This window comes from Amphibalanus amphitrite, unplaced genomic scaffold (genome assembly GCF_019059575.1).
Source record: "Amphibalanus amphitrite isolate SeventyFive unplaced genomic scaffold, NRLGWU_Aamphi_draft 001544F_arrow, whole genome shotgun sequence".
Classification (NCBI taxonomy): domain Eukaryota; kingdom Metazoa; phylum Arthropoda; class Thecostraca; order Balanomorpha; family Balanidae; genus Amphibalanus; species Amphibalanus amphitrite.
In genome coordinates this window covers 78248-96175 of record NW_024883037.1, presented here as the reverse complement: position 1 = coordinate 96175, position 17928 = coordinate 78248, and the positions used below count along the sequence as shown (strand labels likewise).

At 44.3% G+C, this 17928-nt stretch overlaps 1 protein-coding gene across 1 annotated transcript; it reads right to left on the bottom strand.

Moving 5' to 3' along the window:
• Nucleotides 1–20: 20 nt before the first annotated feature.
• LOC122373740 (transcription factor E2F1-like) lies at nucleotides 21–15386 on the bottom strand. The gene is made up of 6 exons (XM_043352093.1): nucleotides 15196–15386; nucleotides 5363–5547; nucleotides 3681–3813; nucleotides 2980–3434; nucleotides 2306–2687; nucleotides 21–1432 (listed from the first exon to the last, which is right to left on the bottom strand). Exons 2-6 carry the CDS (start codon nucleotides 5537–5539, stop codon nucleotides 1293–1295), a joined length of 1287 nt encoding a protein of 428 aa, XP_043208028.1. The 5' UTR covers nucleotides 5540–5547; nucleotides 15196–15386; the 3' UTR covers nucleotides 21–1292.
• Nucleotides 15387–17928: the final 2542 nt, after the last annotated feature.

Genomic DNA, 17928 nt, shown 5'->3' with positions numbered 1-17928 from the left:
TTTCGTGTTTAAACGCAACATAAGAGCCACAGTTTGTATATTCTCAGGTCACGAAGTGGTCAATCTCATCCCGAACAGGAAATCCATAAATCAGCATTTGTTAAAGCTTCTCCTTCGGGAGAAAACGAGGCGCGATTGCCAAACAAAACAAGACACAGACATAAGTACAATATAAAATGAATCTGGACGCTTTAGAGCCCAAGAAATTAATCAAACAAAACCAGAATGAAAGCAAGACACCAAGAGCGCGTTGAGGATAAACGCGCAAATAGCGCACCTCAGTCACAAGAGGTAGCCGAAATCTGGAGCCGCGCGCCGCCCGTCCTGCGGCCGACTGGGCACGCTGTCGCACTTGAAAGCACAGAAGAGTAGCAAATCGAACACACTCCACATTTGCGCTTGCCATGTGGCAGGAATCAAAGGGAAGGCGTGCCTGCGCAGCCGGTGCCGCGGTAGAACGTTGTGCGGGCTGTCGCGTACAAGACTCGGGACTTTCACGTGCCTTAATTAGCAAACAACGTATGTCAGTGCTCTGAATATACAGTGAATGCCACCTGTGCGATAATCCATAACCCATTTGTGCTGGATTAGAGTGGCCAGTCAGGTAAACCTACCTGAATGCGTTCAGTGCACCCACAAACCAATCCAGATTGCTTCTACATTACAACAGGTACAGGGTTCAGAAAATATTAATCGGCTCACTATAAAATATAAAACAAAATAACTAATACATAAAACAATATTACGCTGAAAAAAAACTATCTGAAAACATCTACGGTTTTTCAGAGCACACTACTCAAGCACCAATCACAATTACAGAAGGTCGCGCTACTGCGCAGAGCTCAGGTATACAACACATGTAAAAAAGCCGCTTGCCAGCCGTAGCCTTCAGGTAAAAACGAAGATGAATTTCGCTAGCCGACAGAATCACACAGAACAATACATCGGCTGGCCACCGCAGCTCTCCTCGAAGAGAAACTCCTGCAGAAGGATTGATCGGATCACAGCTACCGGGAGAAAACAGTTTGTTTCTAGACAGGTTGGTGCCTAATTTTATACCATTGTTACATGCTCTTATAAAAACTTGCAATGAGACACTGATTCGATGACATCACACAGTGAATGAGTACACACAAATCACAATCCTCTGGAGCCAATCTCTCCGACCATGGATGTACCCCATCCATTCGCCGCGATCGGCTCCTAACGGGCGCAGTCGCGAGACGCAAGTCAGAGCGCCTCTGACGAGTCATCATCCAGGACACCTCTGCCTAGCTGGCAGTGTGACACCTTCAGAACGAGAAGTCGAACAGGTCGATGGCGCCCTCGGACGCCTCCAGGCAGAACGAGTAGTCGGCCTCGGAGAGTGGCGGCTCGATGGCCAGGAAGTCGTCGCTCTGCTCCAGGCGGGCCAGGTCGGCGTCCGCAGCAGCTGTCGGGGCCCCGGCAGTGGTCAGTGGACGGCACAAGCAGATACAGAGGCGGCACTCAGCAAGGACAAGGTTGGGTAATACGTCGTGAAATAAGTCTGATATGGCTAAATGAAACAGCAGCATCAACGTGAAGTACACAGGTACGCATTGCAATAGCATGGCTGCATAATTATGCACAACCGACAGAAAAATTGGTTTAAAAGTACGAGTGTAAGGCAAACTTCCATACGTCCCGCATCTCCACCTATCCACCCCGATCCATCGCCTCGGTCCGGGCCGGTGTGGTTGTAGCGCCGTCGGCCTCTCGCTGAATCCCGTGGTGCTATGGCGGTCGAACAACGCACAGCACCGCGAGGGCCAGCGGGACGCCGCCGACTACCCGACTCCCCTCAGTCCGTCCGTCAGCCGGCGCTGTCTCCACGACGACCAGCGCGCCGGCGCCGAGTGAAACTAGCCCTGTGATATGTCTGGACCACAGCACATCACCTGGCCAGTTCCCTCCGGCACCGGCCGCTCAGTATCCGCTGGGAGGGGCGAGTGTGCGGCCCAGCACACACGGTACTACCTCTGTGATATGACTCGAACGCAGCACATCACAGCGACAGTACCGGGCGCGACAGGCCGGCTCTCAGAGACGTTAGACGTGTCGTCAGCAGCTGCAGGTAGTCCATGGTTGCCATGGTCGCAGAAAACAACTAGGAGATGCATACACGACAACGCCAATGCTTTGACCAGCAAACATTTTTAAGCTTCCGGATCACGTTTTAGATTACAGCAAACACGTGGCTGCTTCGAAACTGCATACACCTACGACAAGCCAAATCCCAAACTCCGTATCGTTGCTAGGTTCTCTCGAGTCTCGACACACATACCTGACGTCTGCGGCTGCGGTTCGGTGTCGCCGCCCCTCCCGTCGTGCCGCTCCGCGCGCGGTGACCGCTCCGGCTCCGAACTGATACAGTCCGTGCCGTATCCGACCGAGCCGAGCCGGACCGTCTCCACGGGCTCCACTTTGACTCGCGGTCCGGACAGGCCGTCCAGCAGCGAGTCGCCCAGGCCGGACTCGGCGCCGGTGAGGAGGGAGTCGTCGGTACGGGTGTCTGACGGGGTCCGCGAGGGCGGGGGGAGAGGACTCTGACTGCCGGTCAGCGCAGAGTCGTCCCGCGGGCTGCGCTCCGGCCGCAGGTCGTCCTGGCACAGCAGCAGCTGAATCTCGCCCGTCTCCGAGCGCAAGTGCAGCTGGTAGACACCCTCCTGTTGACAGAGGACGGGAGAGAGTTAGTGAAACACTTTACAGTCAGCACGCGTTCTTACTTCACATGTTACGGCACAATTATCGACACACAGTTCGAAAAAGTAACAGAAAATAACACTTTCCTCATATCGTCATTAGCTTCAAACTGTGATAACTTGAGCTTTGAGACATTCAATAAATCACACTATAAATATTGCATCGAGGTGTCGCCTGTTGGGTTTAAAAGTTCGCGTCAACACAAGACGCACTATCACTGCCCGCGCGGAAGCGCAAGCTGCTCGTACATCTCACCTGTGCCGGATCAGGTACACGTAGCGTGGTCTCTGGCGGCGCCTGGATGGCCAGCACGGTGCAGTCGCGCCGGCCCGTCAGGCCGCGCAGGTCCTGGTAGCGCACATAGGCTGGCGGGCGCTGCTCGGCCAGCCGGCCGGCCAGTACCAGCAGCTGGTCCAGCTGCCGCTCGAGCCGCTCGGCGTCGGCGCGCCCGGCATCCGCCGCGCTGGCCGCCTCCGCCAGACGAACACGGTTCTTGGAGCGTTTCTCCAGCAGGCCGACCCCCTCCAGCACGTTGGTGATATCGTAGATGCGGCGTTTCTTGACGCGCAGCAGCTGGGCGGCCTGGTTCAGGTCGATCACGCCGTCACCAGCGGCTCGCACCAGGCCCACAAATCGCTTGGTGAGCGTGCCGAGCGAGGTCTCATGTCGGGACCGCTCCGCGGGCGATGGCAGACTCCCTGACGTGTCAGCTGGCGGCAGACAGGCGGAACAGTGCTAGTCGTAGTGCATGGTTGAATAGGATACAATATAGCACCTTCATACCTAATATTATAATGACCTAGGTACTAGATAGGACCAACAATACGGAGTTACTTGCGAAATACGCTTACCACAATGATTTTCCGAGATTCGTCAACCTCTATCGCCAAAATTGACAACGATGGCCATGTGACACCCGCTAGAGAATGTGGATTTAAAAAAGTTTAAAAACTCACCCTGCTTAGACGGACTGGGCGACGGGTAATCACCCGAGAGATACCTCGCTCTTCTGTGCAGGGGCGTCTTATTTGGAGTTTTGAAAGTCGCATCATGCTGAGGAGAATCTAGGTTGAGTCTTCTTTTTACGGTCTGCAAAAAGAAAGTATGTATGACACAATGATGTGTAACAATATTGGTCTGGTTTTATGGAAACTTAGGCATTTGTTACTAAATATACAGCCATTGTCAAAGTGTGATGCACTTGTTAACCAGCCTGCCTTGGAAGCTTACATTTCAACACCTTATTGATTTTACCCAAACGCGAGATTAACCCGCGCCCTGGTGGGGTCTGTTTATAACGCGACCTGGTGGGGGGGGCTATTTTTTGCCCCCCCCCCTCGTATCTCCGAAACTACTGGACGGATCCGCAAAATTCAAACGGCGTTCGAAAGGCCTGTCAAATTTGTCGAAGGAAACCAAATTTCATTGACCTCGGGGTCACCGATGACGTCACAGGTCAGGTCAAAGATGAAATGTTTCACCGTTCACGGGTCTTCTAAGGAATGCGCTATAACACCGAGGAAAACGCATTTTGTCGAGAATCAGCGATAGGGCGTCAGTTGCCTAGTAGATATGTTGCTATTAGAGGTCACTGACAATACCAGGTCACGTCACAGGTCAGGTCACCAAGGGTCACAGGTCAGGTCACATGAGCCCAACTTTACTAAGGTTGTGTGATGCATGTTTTATGGCCAATTTTTCATTTCCAACTCAATGGTGTTGGTTATAAGACTATCAGGTACGGCTTAGGTCACTTTCTGGTGAAGTTTAGGTCAAGGTCAGGTCAAGGTCAGACCAAAAAAGGTCAAATTTTAAAGTTGATAGTTTTGCATAAACAGGGTATTGATTCGATGCAGCTCGTCACGGGGAGTCTAATGGTGGTCTTTGTTTTGCGCTACGGGGTCTAGAATTGCTAAAAATTGAGTTTGAAAATTTGACGTCATCAATTTTGAACAGTTTTTTCACTATAACTTCGCCAAAAAAAGAGGTATCAATCTCAAATTTGGTATGTGGATGGAAGGCGGTAAGGACTATCACATATATTCCGGTTATTGCGAAATTCAAAAAACTTTTTGGATTTTTCGATCATTATATCCAAAAAAAATATTTTTTGATTTTTGGGGGTCAAAATCCAAAAATTTCAAAAATCCGAGATAGCAGTTTTGTAGCCCTGTCAATTCTACAGCTTTTATGTCTTTATCATTTTTCTGTATTTGCAAAGCTATAGGCCTGACAGCTCTTCCCGCGAAACCCTTTTTTGGGTCGAAAACGGCAGAACATGACGTCACTCTGACGTCATTTCCCGCCAACCTATCATAGCCTTTGGAAAAATTTTTGGTCACCATATGTAAAATTGATGTCCGGGAGGGTACTGAAAGTTTGGTTACGATCGGCGCAGCGGTTCTGGAGATATATCGAAAAGTCTGGAGGGGGGGCAAAAAATAGCCCCCCCCCCACCAGGGCGCGGGTTAACCACCACACAGCAATTCTCCCGTGGAAAGACAAAAACGATCACGTTAGGGTGACTTCTAACCTGAAGTAATGACCTCTGAACTGATGTAATCGTCTTTGCCTTTGCACGGCAGAATTATCAGAGCTTCAATTTTCAAAGCTGATGATTAAAATGAGCCGAGCCTACCTTGTGTGTGGATGTGAAGGGCCGCGCCGGCTGTATGGGCGTAGAGTGAGTGATGGTGTACTGATGGTCGATGAACGAAGACGGCTCGTCCACGAAATCAGTGTCGGGTTGATCGGCGGGGGTGCAGTCCGTGCCATACCACGAGGCATCCGAGAAGTACCCGGATGGGCCTGCCATCAGAGAACCTGAAAAAACACTGATTGTCATTTGATTACATATGACCTGTGCAACACAATTCCGGCACTTTCTCCAAATTTTAGGCATATAGTTTGTTCTCTTTGAAAGGCGGTTAACTCCATGGTTTCCAAATAAGCACACGTTTTAGCCAGCGAATGGGGCAAAAACTGAACCTGAGAAAATCGAGCGTCGACTAATTTTAAGTGCGTTTTGGAGCCAGATATTAGAAAAGTGGTGATAACATGCTGTCAAACTTGTATTGCAATGTAACATACCTATGCATACAGCATAACTACCATGGACAGAACTGCTGATTCTAACCTCTGTAACACTGTGGAAGCGGAGTTTTACTCAGATTTGTCAACACTTTGTGCCATCGTGCATACATACATTGGGTGCCAGCTGCCACAAGTGGCGTCATCAAAAACACAATTTCCCGCATTTACCGAGCATAATTTGATTTTTTTTTTTTGGCAGGGGAAGGGAAGTAAGAAATTCTTGGCCAGATGCTGAAGCTGTCAAAACTCACATGAGAGCTTTAATAATAAACTTGGAGCCAAAGGCCTTTTGAAAAAAAAAACTAATCACAATGGATAACCTTGAAATTAATTGCTGTTTATGTTTATATTGTATAAACCCGAGGGCTGTTCACACTTCACAGGCAAAGCAAATTGCTGAGTGCAGTGTTTGCGGCAGGCGTGGGGGTGGGTTAGGAGATCGGCAGTTAGTGTGGCGTCACACAGCTGTGTGTAGCTGCCAGCTGATGCCCCCCCTTGGGGCTGGCCTGACAGACCACAGCAGTCCCTGCATGCAGTATCTATTTTTCCACCCGCTAAAGGATGTTGTAGCCTGTAGGGAGGTAGTGGACTGAGCTTAGAGCCTGCTTGTGGTCACACCACACACAGGGCTGGTGAACAGCCCCCTGGGTGAACTAGACCTTTTGCACCCTAGCCTCAAAACTGAATAAAAACCACACAAATCTGTCACAAACCATATATCAACCTCAATGCATCAATGTGAGTGCTGGGAAATTATTTAAAACATGCGTTGCACCTGAAAACTAGGAACTATTTTGCATTGAACACTGATAGTTTACAGTTTTGCTCAATTTTCAAGCATACTGTGGTTATTTGAGAAGAAAGTATATCTTGTGGTTCACTTCATCCCATTTTATGGTATTTACTCTTTATTATTTTCATTTGTATGCTATCATATTTTATCTTAATGTTAGCACTGTAACAGTGATAATTTTCATTTGTTTTCACATGCGTGCATACCTGAGGTATCAGTTAAGCTGGCGTCACCGTTGGCGGTAGGTAGGTAGGTTAGGTCAGGGGGTGTCGAAGTCTAGTAGGAAAATCTGGCAAATTCCCTGCGTGACGTCACGTCGGGGATGACCGACGGCACCTTGCACTGAAAGATACGGCAGAACGGCTATTTTTGAAAAATGATTAAAAATACTTTTGTGCTGTTATGACGCATAAAACGCTTATCAGCATGTTCCTCATCATGTGATGAAGGCATATCCGTGGTCGAAAATAGCTGAGCCCCTCCCAATTTCCAACCACCGACCTCATAAGCAAAGGATGTAAGCGTAATCCTTAAGGGCGACTTTCCTATACATATCCGTACATATGCGTCCTTATGGAAATCGGTAGTGTGGCGATTGGCGACGCGCGCGACATCTGTGTGGCGACCAAGTGGCGACTGTGGCGACACCTGGTGGCTGCTTTTCTGCTGTATGTAGGCATTGGGGTTTTGCCAGATGTGGTTCCTACTGCTACACCACTATGTTGACCCAATACTAGAAAAGTTATTTTGCTAGTAAAAGGCAAGCAAATTGAAAGTTGATTTATAAAATTGCTTATAAATGATTACGAGATAATAATAAAGATATTTTGATTAAATAATTATTTAAATAATCAACCGTGAAACTATATTCTGGTAGGTTTAGTAGAAATAAGTCCATGCAACCTTGTATTTAGGGCCTTGGGTTAGGTTATAGGTTGGTAGTTTTTAGGTGACGGTTGGTAGGTTGTAGGCTAGGAGGCAAGGTTGGGTCAGGTTAGATTGTCTTTTTACTCTAACTTCATCTACATATTTGCCGGTTAGCAGCGACGGTGACGCCAGCTTTACTGATATTGATATAGACCAGGATACCGCACTGTGAAGAGGTTGAGGTGAGGGGATGGTGTTTTGTTTTTTATGTTTTAGCACATGTATCAATTTTTGATTCAGGATGTCAAATGACACAGGCATATGGAAGATTTATCCTTGAAAGGTCATACGGACTTTATCTTCACATTCACTGACCACACCTTCGGCTTTTTTTTTTCTACACCGCCACCCATTATCAGGTGACCAGGAGTGCCCCCTCCCTCTATCCCAACGACACACAGAACCTTACGTTAACACCACCAGGAAAATAATGAAGACAATTGTCGCGGCACTCCCAGCTAGGAAATGAAACAAACTCAAGGAAGCAAAAAACGAGACACATTATCATGCTGTTAGTATAAAGGTGTAAGAGAAGGCATAGTAGTCATAACTGAAAACAGTTAGTGACTAGTTTCTAATTCCCAGGAGTACACATTCGTTCATACATCCACACAGGAGCAGTGTTAGAAGGATTCAGATGAAGGGAATCATGCATGCAGGGGTATTATATACAAATCTGCTGGTCAGTGTTCAAGCTGGGTCATTTACTGAATCTCCGTTGTTTTGCCCAGCTAAGCGAGGCTTGTTGCTGGGCAACCAACGGAGATCAGTTCCATGAGAATGAGTGGTTATGTAGAGTATGCGAGGGAAATGAAATGAAATGAAATGAAAACAAAAAAAATATACTAGTAATAATAATAATAATAACAATAAAAATAATAATAATAATAATAATAATAATAATAATAATAATAATAATAATAATGAATAAGAGTAAAAAATAATAAAAATAATAATAAAAATAATAATAAATAAAAACAATGGTGAAGAAAAATAAACCATGAGGTAAGAGTAAAGATATCATGATAGTGCACCATGTGATTTATAGTTTTCGTAATGTTACGAACCTCCACAATATACTTAATGTGAGAGTATTGTATTACATAATCAATACTTGCTCAAAAAGTAGTTTTTTGTTAGTCTTTTTTTTTGTGTGTTTTGAATGAGGCACCAGAGGCACAGCAGGGTAAACGGGGACCATTATCTGATTCCACAGCCTTGGACCAGCCCATGAGATTGTGTGTGTTTTATATAATTTGTACGAAAATATTTCTTTGAAGTGTTTGTTATAACGACTGTTTCTATTTTGTTCTACTCTCTCAAATAATTCATCAATCGAAAGTGGTAAGATTCCTTGAATCTTTTTATGTAGTAGTAACAACATCTGTTGTCGCCCGATGTCCTGGATACGAAGAAGTTTAAATTTTTTGAAGATTGGTGCAGTGTGCGCTAATCTACATTGGCCGTCTATTAATCTAACGACACGCTTCTGTATTTTGTCTAATTCACCTAGGTTTGTTATGTACGTATTACTGTAGATAAAGCAGCAATAATTAACGTGAGACAGAAAGAGTGAGTTGTAGAGTAATAACAAATGTTTACTGTCCAGGAAAAATTTCAATTTAAACATAATACCTACATTTCTCGACAGTACTTTCTGGAGTTTGGAGATATGAGTTCTCCACTTCATATCCTCATCTATGAAAATACCAAGATATTTAACAGTATTAGTACGTTGTAATATCACACCATTCAGTTCGATTCGCAATTCAAGTTGTCGTTTCTTGTTCGTGTATATCTGATAATATGTTTTATCAGCATTGAGAGACAGTTGGTTAGAAGTAAACCATTCAGCTACCTTTGGCATCAAGGTATTTAATCTTGTTTGTAAAATATGCTCACTTTCCCCTTCTATTAAAATAGCAGTGTCATCAGCATATAAGAGTGTACTTATGTGTTCACCACATATCAAAGGGAGATCATTTATATAAAGTATAAACAGAAGTGGTCCCAAAATTGATCCCTGAGGGACTCCAATATCAATTGGAAGGAAGGATGAACGCATGCCATTTATTTCCACACACTGGGTACGGTCACTGAGATATGAGTGAAACATCATATGGGCATCTTCAGAAATACCGTACTGAAGTAATTTTCTAAGAAGAATTTCCTTGTCAACAGTATCAAATGCTTTACGTAAATCGAGATAAATGCCGCACATGTTCGAATCACTTTCAAACGCACTTATGATTTTGTCTTGTAATAACACTATAGGCATGTATGTACTCATGCCAGATCTAAAGCCAAACTGTTTGTCACTGATAATTTGGTTCAAGAATAAGTGTTGGCTTAAACGAGCATATATTATCTTTTCTAATAGCTTAGAAATAACTGGAAGTAACGATATTGGTCTATAGTTACTAAAAATATGTTTGTCGCCGGCTTTATAAATTGGTTTTATAACTGCTTGTTTTAATAATGTTGGAAAGACACTATTCTCAAGACACAGATTTAAAAAATGTACAATTTGTACCATTATAGCACTGAATGTTGATTTAAATATTTTGGTATTTATTTTATCATGACCACCTCCCACATTTCGCATATCATGAACAATCTTCTTTACTTCTTCCTCATCTGTTCTACACAATTCACGTAGCGGAGTTCCTACAAAGTTAGGAAGATAATCTATCGGATCTTTATTGGAATGGTTAATGTTATTTTTAAGCTTCCTTCCAACGCTGGTAAAGTAGGAGTTGAAGCTTTCGGCAATGTTTTTAGGGCCTTCCACCAGGCCACTATCGGTTTTAAATGCTTCTGGCAATCTGGTGTTATCCGGGGCACCTGATGTGAGTTCTTTAATGATGCCCCAAGTCTTTTTGGGATCCGAAGTTTTTAGGTTATTTTGTATGTATGCTTTCTTTGCCTCACGTATAATACCTACAAGCACGTTACGGTATTTGCGATATTTAGTGATGTTTTCGTAAGAAGGTGTTTTATTTTTTACCAAAAACAGAACATTTTTTCTCACTATAGATGTTAGAATTCCTGGAGTAATCCAAGGTTTTTTGGAAGTATTTTTTCGTGATGGCACGAAGGTCTTGCTGAATTTCCGTATTCCAACAGCGTAGGACTCAATAATCCTCTCACATGCTACATTAGGGTCCGTTACATGTAAAAGGTCATGTAAGTCATTCTGCAAATGATTTTGCAGATCAGCTACCTTATTATAGTTAAAAACTGTAATGGCATTCATCATCCTATCATTGCTAGGTTTCGCTGTTTTAATGGTTATGAATACTGGAAAGTGATCTGACAAATCATTATATATGATTCCTGGACCACTTGTAATTGATATATTGTTGCAATATATATTGTCTATAAGCGATGCTCTAGTCTCACATTCTCTGGTTGGTAGAGAAATTAGGGGAAGAAAACCAAAGGACAACAGCATATTAAAAAATACTTCAACGTCATGGTCGTTGTTGATATCATATAGGTCATAGTTAAAATCACCAGCGATGATTACTGGATGAGTAGGTGTAGTGATGGTTTCAAGAATAAGAGACATCTGTTCATTAAACTGAGCTGGGCAAATATCTGGAGGTCTGTAGAACTGTGCGATAGTTACTTTAGAAGAAGGTAAGCTGCACTGCACTACAACCGACTCAGTGCCAGTCGGAGACTCCATGACCAGGCGAGTGGTGGAGACGAAACCGTCTGTCCGTACGTATACGGCTGATCCACCGCCCACTCGTCCAACTCGATTTTCATAAAATGCAGTGTATCCTTCTATGTTACGGTGTTTATCAATTTCGTCGTTTAACCATGTTTCCGATATACATATAACGTCCCATTGTATATCCGTCATGTGCAGAAAGGTAAGAAGGGATTCATACTTTTCAGTACTTAAAAGTGACCGAACATTAATGTGTATAACATACAGCTTTTCTGGGTCTTTAGAGCCAGTAGGTACATCACTTGTGAGTACATAGTATTTGCAGCTTGTTCTTATTGATTCAAAATCATGATTGACAGTCTCGTCGTAATCAGTGTTTGTTTCATGAAATGGATGCAATATCTTATCATATAAACGTGGAAGCTCATTATAACTAACCGTAGTTAATGGCATATAACGCTGTGCAGTGTATACAACACAAGGAAATTGAGTAACTAGAACGAAACTCGGTCGAGCTAGCGTTTGGGATGAACCGATGTAAGGTGATGATATACTATTATATGTCAATCAATGTAATATTCCGGGTCGATTGCATACAAATACGCAGTGTCCAGAGCGGATATGACGCAGAACCCAATTTTAAACTTAATTCAAGGCGGTCACAAGCCAAACCCAGCAGGCCAGCAGCAGGGGCCGCGGCAGAGACATACCCCGAGACCACCAGCCGACCACCGCCGGCCCCAGGCAGTCCAAGAGGCACCGTGGGACCAGCAACAGCCGGCCGCAGTCACGGAAACACCGCCACCCAACCCCCGCCACGGCCGGGCCGGCGGCCAGAAGGCCTAGAGCGTGGCCCGCTCCAGAGTTGGCTGCATACGACAGCGCCATCTAGGTACTGTCAGAGATGACCGCCATCTATCGGTCGAGCGTTACTCTAGGCATAATACCGGAGGAGTGCTAAGTTGGGTCAGCCTACAATACCTAATAGACTCACAAGTCACAAACACACATTTCACACATAATGCACAATGTACACACACACACTCCATTATACATCCATGCATATATAAAGAGCAAACGGAAATATCCATAATTATAGCACAATTCAAGTAGGTACTGATTTGATCCTCAGGGCTGGCTGGATAAAATCAATGGAAAGATGAGTCACACATTGAATAAACGAGATCAGCATACATTAACTAGTGTAAACAAAAAAAAGAAGAAAAAACAACATTATTGACATACCTTAGGAAAGGAAAGGTAATTTAATCAGATCACCTGAATTATGATAATAGATAGCTTATAATACATTTCACATGTAATGCTGCAGCTAATGAATCCAAAAGAAAAAAGCAGGACACCTGTTGGCCAACAGTCAGCACCACCCATCATCAAACACTTCACATTCCATCTTAGATATTATAAGTTCCGTAACTGTTATTACAGTTGGCTGTATAAAAAAGATGCATAGATAGTATGCATTAGCCCATCCTCTCACCAGATGCCCGCATTTTGGAGGCAAAGGTCAAGTTTTGCCAGTTCGTGCTCAAGGCATATCAAGCATTCCATCCAACTCACAAGTCACATTCATTCATAAAATGGTCATTCTGCCTGACCAGGTGCCCAGGCACTCACACATAGCCCATACAGGTTAAAACAGATAAAATGGGTTTTCTGCCAACCCAAGCTCAGTGGTGTTCATTCATACCTTGGTTCACCATGGAGCTCACCCACACTCATGAAGTTAAAATCAGGGTAAAATAGCCATGAAGGCCAGGCACCAAAGGTGCTCAGTCATCCATCCACACAGGTTAAAAAGGTCCGAGCTGGACCTGGTGCCAAAGCACTGGCTCTTCACCCATACATTTTGGAAGTATGCCAGTGCAGGATCATACTCCAGTTTGAAGCAGTCACTTCACTTAGTGGGTTAAGTGAACTGTTATCAAAATGCTGCATGAAGGTGGTGATGAGCCTCTGCTGTACATTCAGCAATCAACAAGCTTTAGTGTAAATGATCATTGATCAGTTAACATCAGAAGGGTGGTGTATGACATGGCCATGATCGAATGCAAGTGTCCGAAGCATAGGAAGAACCTGCTACAAGTTACAACAGGTGACCTAATTATATAGGTACTTGAAGTTATGTACTTGTTGAGCTTGATGACCACAATATCACATTTGTAATTAAGACGGAGTTACCAAGTATTGGTAGCATTGGTAGGTAGGAAGGTGCAACATAACAATATAGCATTTACTATAAAGGTGAAGTTACCAAGAATTGGTAGGTTAGGAAGGTGCAAGGGTGATGTCTTAAACAATGAAAAACAAATCCAGCCAGCCCCGGAGTCAGGAGTAGGTACTCACACTCCCATCACATCACACTCACAATGAGACAGTGTGACAGAAGATGCAGGCACCTGAATACATACAATACGAACAGAGGAATGCAAGAAAAAAAAAATATTCACACCACATGCCACAATGTACCCACCTATGAGACAGGACAGGTAAGGTACACACTACAAATGTAGGATATGGTAGGTTCAGGTTCTCAGTGCAAACCTACTGTGAATTCACTTTTGTCTGACCCCGAGTCTGTCGTTTGTTTGGTACCACATATTCGGCCAGGTCAGACACCCGACCTGCCACTGTACCAGGTGGGATGTTGTTGAGGGTCTGCGACTTCATCAAGTTATCGCGTGGCAAGGGTCCAGTTTTTTTTTGCATTTTTCACCAGATCAATGATTTCCTGCTCAGTGTACCATGGTTCGATGATGGAGTACCTGTTGTCACGTGAGCTCCTGGCATATATGGTTCCATTTTTTGTATGATAATTGAATATCATGTTTTTCTCCCTCATCTGACCTAGCTGCCTGATCATGGTTGCTCTGGTTTCTGTGAGATTTTCATGGATGACTACCCTTCCGTTGGCATCCTGAGACTGCTCAAATCTGGCCTGATATACAGCCTCGCGATCATCCATGTCCTGAAATTTAACCAGTACTCTCTTTTTGTTTTTCAGCCTGTGGCAAGCCACTATGGCTCCCTGCATGTCTACTTTCAGTTTGTTCTTTATTACATCTGCTACTAGGGCCCTGGTTTCAGATGTCGTTTCTTGATGATCTGTTTTTGGAAGTGGAACGCCATCACCCCCCAAGATGAGTGTCGACTTCCTATTGTACTGCTCGTTTCTTTCTATCATCCTCTCAGCATTGATGACCCTTGTCTTCAATTCCAAATTTTCTGCCTGCAGGGCAACAAGCTCCGCCTTGACAGTAGATATCTCATTTTTGAACTCGTCTCTTATTTTACTAGTAGCCTCTTTTACTGCATCACCCACTATTTTTGATATTTCATCCATGCTGATATTAACGCTCATCCCAAACACCCAAAAGTACTAGAACTTGAGAAAGAAAAAAAGGACAAACCCACCAGCACAACAGTTAATTTGGAGAAGAAAAAAAACAGCTAAAGGAGGAATGGGCCCTGAAACCCTTCCTCAAACAATAAGAAAAACTAAGAAAACAAAGATCTTGTTAACTGATAACCCAGAAATCACTGCCACAAAGCACAAAGATCTCGCGCCACAATCGTCCCAAAAGTCGTGGTCCTCCGCACGTCCGCCCCCCAAGCGCCCAACGAACGGAGTGAAGGCTTTGCGTGCCTGAGGAACGCCCGAGCTCTCATCAAAACCTGCCACATTTTGCATTCTAGACCTTTCCCTACATTTTGATTTGTAACTCCACATCTTATGTTCCCACACCAATGAGTAGCACAACTCTAGATTAGCACATGCCACTATATTCAACAAAAACAGACCTGCTCATTCCCTCACCAATGATGCTTTCCTTATTCATATATAACTAAAAGGCTTCCCTCCATGCTTGGCATTCCAATTCTCTCACAATCGTGATCAACGCGACACCGCAGCTCCGGTTTTTCACTTATTTTATAAGCAACTCAGTCAGCTCACACTCACCATGAAGTCCAATAGTGTGCAATGCAACATTAATTTAGGGCACATCCTATCTATGAGAACAAAATGGCCCAAATATATTGCAATCCACCAACACCCCCACCACGCTGCGGCTCAAAGACGCCATTTCCCGCGTCGCAACTGCCGCATTTCACTCGGAGCCCCAACGGAAGTTTTGAATAAAAATGGCGCGAAATGACATAAGCAAAAAATCTAAGGATTATTTTTATTATTTTTGGCTGTCAACTAGGAATTTAGCACGAATTTAGTACATTTTACAATGGGAATCCTTAAGTTATGTGAAGAAAAATTAAAACATGAGAAAAATAACAGCACCTCACCGACTTCACCGTACTTTAGCGACACCTATGATCGAATGCATTATGTGCGGTCCTACTTACAGAACTGTCGCTAGGTGGCAGTATGGGGTTGCGCCTGAAGTTATGCTGTACCGCAAGAACAGGCGCTTATTGCCTCGATCTGGGCTTAGCAAAAAAGGGCGATTGTCGGTTTCACCATTCCGTCGTTTCCATCCTCAGGATAATCACATCTTTTTCTTCCACACCCAGACCACATGATGCAGGCTAGATGGGCAACTTTATCTCATGCGGGCAGCTCCAACTAAGCACACACGTAGCCGGGTGTAACGTGAATGAGGGGGGGGGGGGGGGGAGACGACTCACTAGGGTGCCCGCCCAGACCAATTTCTTCCCTAATTCCTATCATCCTTCTCGCTCTGAAACTGGTCTCGTCAGACCTTCAAAAAACCTAACCCAGCAAACAAACAAATGTTCACAAACAAACAAACAGCAAAGCAAACAAACAAATAATTGCTGATTGGCATAGGTGAGAACAGTCCATAATTCAATATTCGTTGAACGTTCATTCGTTCCGGAACGCTGTTACAGTTTTCAGGAACGGTAGCGAGCAGAACGGACTCGCTACATAAATAAGTACCTAATGGAAAGTGTTAGGGGAAAGTGGGTGTATTGCGCCCTCCTAACCAATTGCGCCCACCAACATTCCCACGGATTCAATGGCATGTTTAAAATTTTGTGTTCGAAAACATTATTTTCACCACTGGATTGTTCATTTTATGGCCCAAACACTCCGATGAAGCCAATCAGCATGGCTCATTACGCCATCAAAGATGTTATGGCGTTTTCTTAACTTTTTTTGCAGTACTTTGAACCGTTGGCTATAAAAATTTACGTTATTTGTGTGATTTTCAGAGTGATAATTAGAAAGAAAACCCCTTTTTTCATTGTATTTCACTGAAACCGTAAACTTCCTGCAACATCTTAATGATAACTTCTATGCTTTTATTAAAAAGTACCTCAATTTTAATTGCGCCCATGGCAATTGCGCCAGGGGGCGCAAATAGAATAATGGTGTAGCCATTGTATCACGACAGTATGAATGCATCATTAACTGATTGCAATAAAGAAGGAGTTTAATGTCAGGCAAAGGAGCAGCCCGCTGTCGTCAGTCCGCAAATTATCTCTATCGTCAAACTTATAATGCAGCTGCCATTTAGGCTACGACTTGTGGTGTAATTGACAAAATACGACATTTTCAACATGGACTCAGGCGTGAGAAGTGACAGCTATGATAAAAAAGTAAAAACTGATGTCATTAAGTTGTCAAAACGATAAAAATTGTTAATTTTGAGAGAACCGATTGAAAATTAAACTGTATAGGCGCATAAGTTCACATATATCTAGTCGGTTACAGTAAACGTTTTCGTTGCATTTTTACAAGCGTACGGACACATGTAAAGTTATCTACCTGGGCAAAAAACATCGCGATTTATATCTACATTTATTATTCATCCAGCCTGAATAACATTATAAATGTTTAAGTAAGCCGCAATGACATTAGACTGCCGGGGTGTATGCATTCCGTCTCATTCACTCAGCCATGTTAAAGTATAGGGCGCAATTGGGTTCTAATTGCGCCATCCCCCTGGCGCAATTTACAGCAGTTGTTGGCAAATGCGCCCTTTTGCATGTTTCTGAAAAAGCAGCTGTCAGAAGCAAACGAAACATTCTTAATTGATCGGGAGGCTCTCAAATCGTAGCCAATGAGCTCCCCTTTGAAATGGTTACCAGTGCATGCTTATATCTCCAGCACTTTTCTTGCAATTAACGTTTTTCCTTAAGGTGGCGCAATTCACCCTCCTTCCCCTACATTTTTTGTCCAGCTCCGTTACAATTCTGTCAGTTCAGCTCCATCGATATTCGCTCCATCGTTCCTCCGTTGCCTTATTGTCCCATTGTTTGGTTGACTAGTGACTACATCCTAACGAGTTAATCTAGCAATTTATCCCCAGCTTTTGCTGTAGCAGTGTGGCAGCAGAAAAGACAAGAGTCTTTTTCTCATGGTTTATTGGTCCGGCTGGTGAATTCTAAGTGTTATCTGTACTCACTGTAGGTATGTATGTACCTACCACGCAATACTGCTGGACTTTGATTGACGGCACGGCCCACCCACCAGTACCGGGGCACGGCTGTCATCCCAACCAATATCACTTTGCTCATAGTCCAAAGCTGGTCACTCTCCAGTCTGTCGGTCACTCGGCAACCAGCCGTTCCCTCGTCCCAGCCTTTCGGTGGCCATCTCCTCGTTATATACCCTGATTTCCTCAGCCCGGCGGGCGCAGGGTCTCCCGTTAGCGACCCGCTGGAGGGCCAGCAGCGGCGGCCAGCTCTCTCGGGGGCTTAGTTGGCGGTCTGC